Genomic DNA, 3,391 nt, shown 5'->3' with positions numbered 1-3,391 from the left:
AGTGAAAATATTCTCATCGATATTGGTGGGAGTTATTGATGCATAACACAGCCATTTAACCACACACTAATCACATGGCAGACAAGTGACATGAATATGCAATTATACAGTCTTAAAAAATGTCTCATCAACTAATTAAACAATGAAGGTGATCAATATTTCGGTTTTATACCCCACTGAAAACACTGGCAGCCCCAGACACCAGAAAGTGCCTTTCATGCTATGCTACTTCAGCAAGCAATCTGTCGTCTCTACAGTGTTGCTTCCCGAAGCACTGGGATTTGCCCGGCGGTTTGGGGTATCTGTGGAGTGGCTTAGCTACATTCACCCACTTTCACTTACACAGCATGGTATCACATCGCCAGGCTGCAGCAAAGTAAATTTAATGATAAGCAGCAATCTAGGACTTATCCTTAACATTTGACAAATCTGTGGTTTTTTGATCAGCTTGTTATTTTTATACAGCTATGCAAATGTACTCTCCTGCTACCTTAGCTCATCCTGTCCTCTGTTTTGCATGAAAAAAAGCAAAATATTTTTCTTTTACAAAGAACAGAGTTATCAGCTGGTGCCTGTTGACAGAAGCACAGCTTAATATCGAAGGAAGCATTTGTTTGCCTTGAATTTGCCATTAGATACACATAGTTTCTTCATCTGCTAACATGAATACATTTAAAATTTATTTGGACACAAAAATACCTAAGCAGCCTAACGCGTTCAGACTCAAAACAACTTGCAGGCCTTTGATGGTGAGCAGAAGTGACTTCCTGATAAAAACACAGAATTACTAAATACAGTAGGATTTCCAAAGCGGTTTGCCTCAGCAGAGCTCTGCTATGGTATTAATGTTGCAGTAACACCACTGGAAGAATTTAAACAATATTTCCATTATTGCTACAGGTCTGTGTGCTCTGCGTCCTGAGGGACTTGACATTTAATTCTGCTTGCTGAGAAGACTGAATGCGTTACAGCAACTCCTGTGGTAGAGACATTTAATTCTGCTTGCTGAGAAGACTGTTTGAATGCGTTACAGCAACTCCTGTGGTAGGACTGGGACAGCAGGTCTGGGTTGACTTTTCCTACCAGGATGAACTGGCAGCACCAGGGGGGCTGTCTTGCCCTGCCCTGTGAATTATTTGCTCCTGTGAATTATTTGAATTCTTCTGATTGTTGCAAATAGGTTTTTGTCCCTTCCTGGGGGACTTTTGAGCTTTGTGGGCCAGGTTCCTTAGTCAGTGCCCTGGGAGTCCAGTGAGAAACAGCAGGAGATGGGGCCAGAGACAGGACTGGGGACCAGGCCACATTGGTCCACAGACCGTCAGACAGGACTGGAGACCAGCAAGGCTATCTACCCCGTAAGTCTCAAGTCCATCCAGCTTACCGACAAGACCGGTCAGTAAGCGAGGACAGCAGGGAACAGAGCAAGGCACAGGCAAACCTACAACATAGCTCGGACAAGGTCTCGGTGCTCAGGCTGGAGCTGCGCTCCTGGGCCACGGGCAGAGGGTGTTGGTGGGGGTCCTGGACAAGGCTGGTCAGGGCCATTGAAAAGGTCTGTTCATGCATGCAGAGCCCTGACAATCCTGCTCTTCCAGAGGGCAATTCAGATCAGAAGATTATCTTAGGTATTGTGAATTGTCTTCTTCCATGACGAACTACCAGTGAAGCCTACAGGTCTCAGGTCCAATAGTCTCAGGTCCTGCAGCACCTGAAGGCAGAAGCCCAAAGCTGGCTACCTGAATACACCTGTCAGTGCCACACCTAGGCTACAAACATGCAGCAGAGAAATCCCCTTGCATAGACGAGCACTGTATTCTCTTACATGGCATAGCCTCCTATAACCAAGGATCCTCTTGTATAATGTACACAGAGGGAGTAGGCAGAAGGTGTAAGCTGGCAGACTGGTGTAACCTGGGACAGTTTGGCTGTACTGAAGTAAGAACCCAGGTAAATGTGATACAGAATCAAGAGATCTTGGATGGTTCCTTGATGCTGAATTTATTCTGCCATTTATAGAGACATGTCTGATACTGGTGACATCTATGAGTTGTTGCAATGAAAGATCCTATGGAGTTTAGTGAAAAGAACAAAGGTTAGCACGGTCTTCTAGACGACTTGCATGCTGGGTTACTACAGCCTGTTTCATTCATAAGTGTTCTGGTGAGTTAAAAGTTTGCAGCATTGTTCATTTCTTTCTCCCCAACTTTTCTGCACTGGAGGTTGTACTGTAGCTTCCTTTCACCATGCTTCAGTGACGTCTGCTTGTGTTATCTGCTGGTGAAGTTCCCATATTTTGTACAGCAGCATAGATCAAAGATGAGAAACATCCAGGGAATGTTTAATGAAATGCATTACCTAAGAATCAGTTGTTGTCTTTTCAATACTAACCTCATTTTTACAAAATAAAGGCCATTTCCTGAAAAGCTCCATTAAACTATTTTTTCCCTTTGTTGCTATGCCAAAATTACAAAACTTCCAGTTTTGCAAACCCTATTTTACAGCTCTTGTTCCTGATCTGCTCAGACCCATGACCTCCACTATCAGCACCTCCTCTGCAGTGCTGCTCCCCAAGGCTCTCACACTGTAGGTACAGGCATTGCTGCCTTGAAGACAGGAAGGTCTATTCCGCCTTTGGTCAGAGAGAACTGTTGTGCACAGAAAAATCCGTGGAAAAGTGTGAAGAGTGAGTGATATTAGAGCATACTTGTAGCATCAGAGAGACCATGTCATTGTGTCGAAGTACATAAGCACTTGTTTTATGTTTCCCCATGGAACGAGTCAATTCAGATACACAGGTAATTTCAGCCTTCCCTTTTTAAACAAGATTATTTCCTTCACATCTTCCTTTATGATGTTAACAGTCTGTGGGGAAAAACAAGAGTCCAAGAAATTGCTCACATTTCCCTGGGGAATTCAAAATTAGAGCTCAATGGAAAGAGAAGTGGAAAACTAATCATCACCTGTAACTTCAGACCTTTTTCTAGAATCATAGAATCATAGAATGGTTTGGATTGGAAGGGACCTTAAAGATCATCTAGTTCCAATTCCCCTGCCATGGTCAGGGACACCTTCCACTAGACCAGGTTGCTCAAAGCCCCATCCAACCTGGCCTTGAACACTTCCGGGGCGGGGCATCCACAACTTCTCTGGGCAACCTGTTCCAGTGCCCAGACTTCACCCTCATAGTGAAGAATTTCTTCCTTATATCTAATCTAAATCTACCCTCTTCCAGTTTAAAGCCATTACCCCTTGTCCTATCACTACATGTCCTTGTAAAAAGTCCCTCTCCAGCTTTCTTGTAGGCCCCCTTCAGGTACTGGAAGTCTTCTATAAGGTCTCCCCGAAGCCTTCTCTTCTCAGGCTGAACAACCGCAACTCTCTCAGCCTGTCT

The 3,391-nt window shown here is 44.3% G+C and overlaps 1 protein-coding gene across 1 annotated transcript in view; it reads left to right on the top strand.

The window, feature by feature from the left end:
* The first annotated feature begins 1,268 nt into the window (after positions 1–1,268).
* RAB21 (RAB21, member RAS oncogene family) overlaps positions 1,269–3,391 on the top strand; it is a 24,090-nt gene continuing 21,967 nt past the window's right edge. The window contains exon 1 of the mRNA XM_009273239.1: positions 1,269–1,355. Coding sequence (XP_009271514.1) covers positions 1,269–1,355 — 87 coding nt within the window. The remainder of the gene's footprint in view (positions 1,356–3,391) is intronic.

This window comes from Aptenodytes forsteri, unplaced genomic scaffold, assembly GCF_000699145.1.
Source record: "Aptenodytes forsteri isolate BGI_AS27 unplaced genomic scaffold, ASM69914v1 Scaffold366, whole genome shotgun sequence".
NCBI classification, from domain to species: domain Eukaryota; kingdom Metazoa; phylum Chordata; class Aves; order Sphenisciformes; family Spheniscidae; genus Aptenodytes; species Aptenodytes forsteri.
The sequence above is the reverse complement of the archived record's forward strand: the minus strand, read 5'-3'. Positions and strand labels throughout refer to the sequence as shown.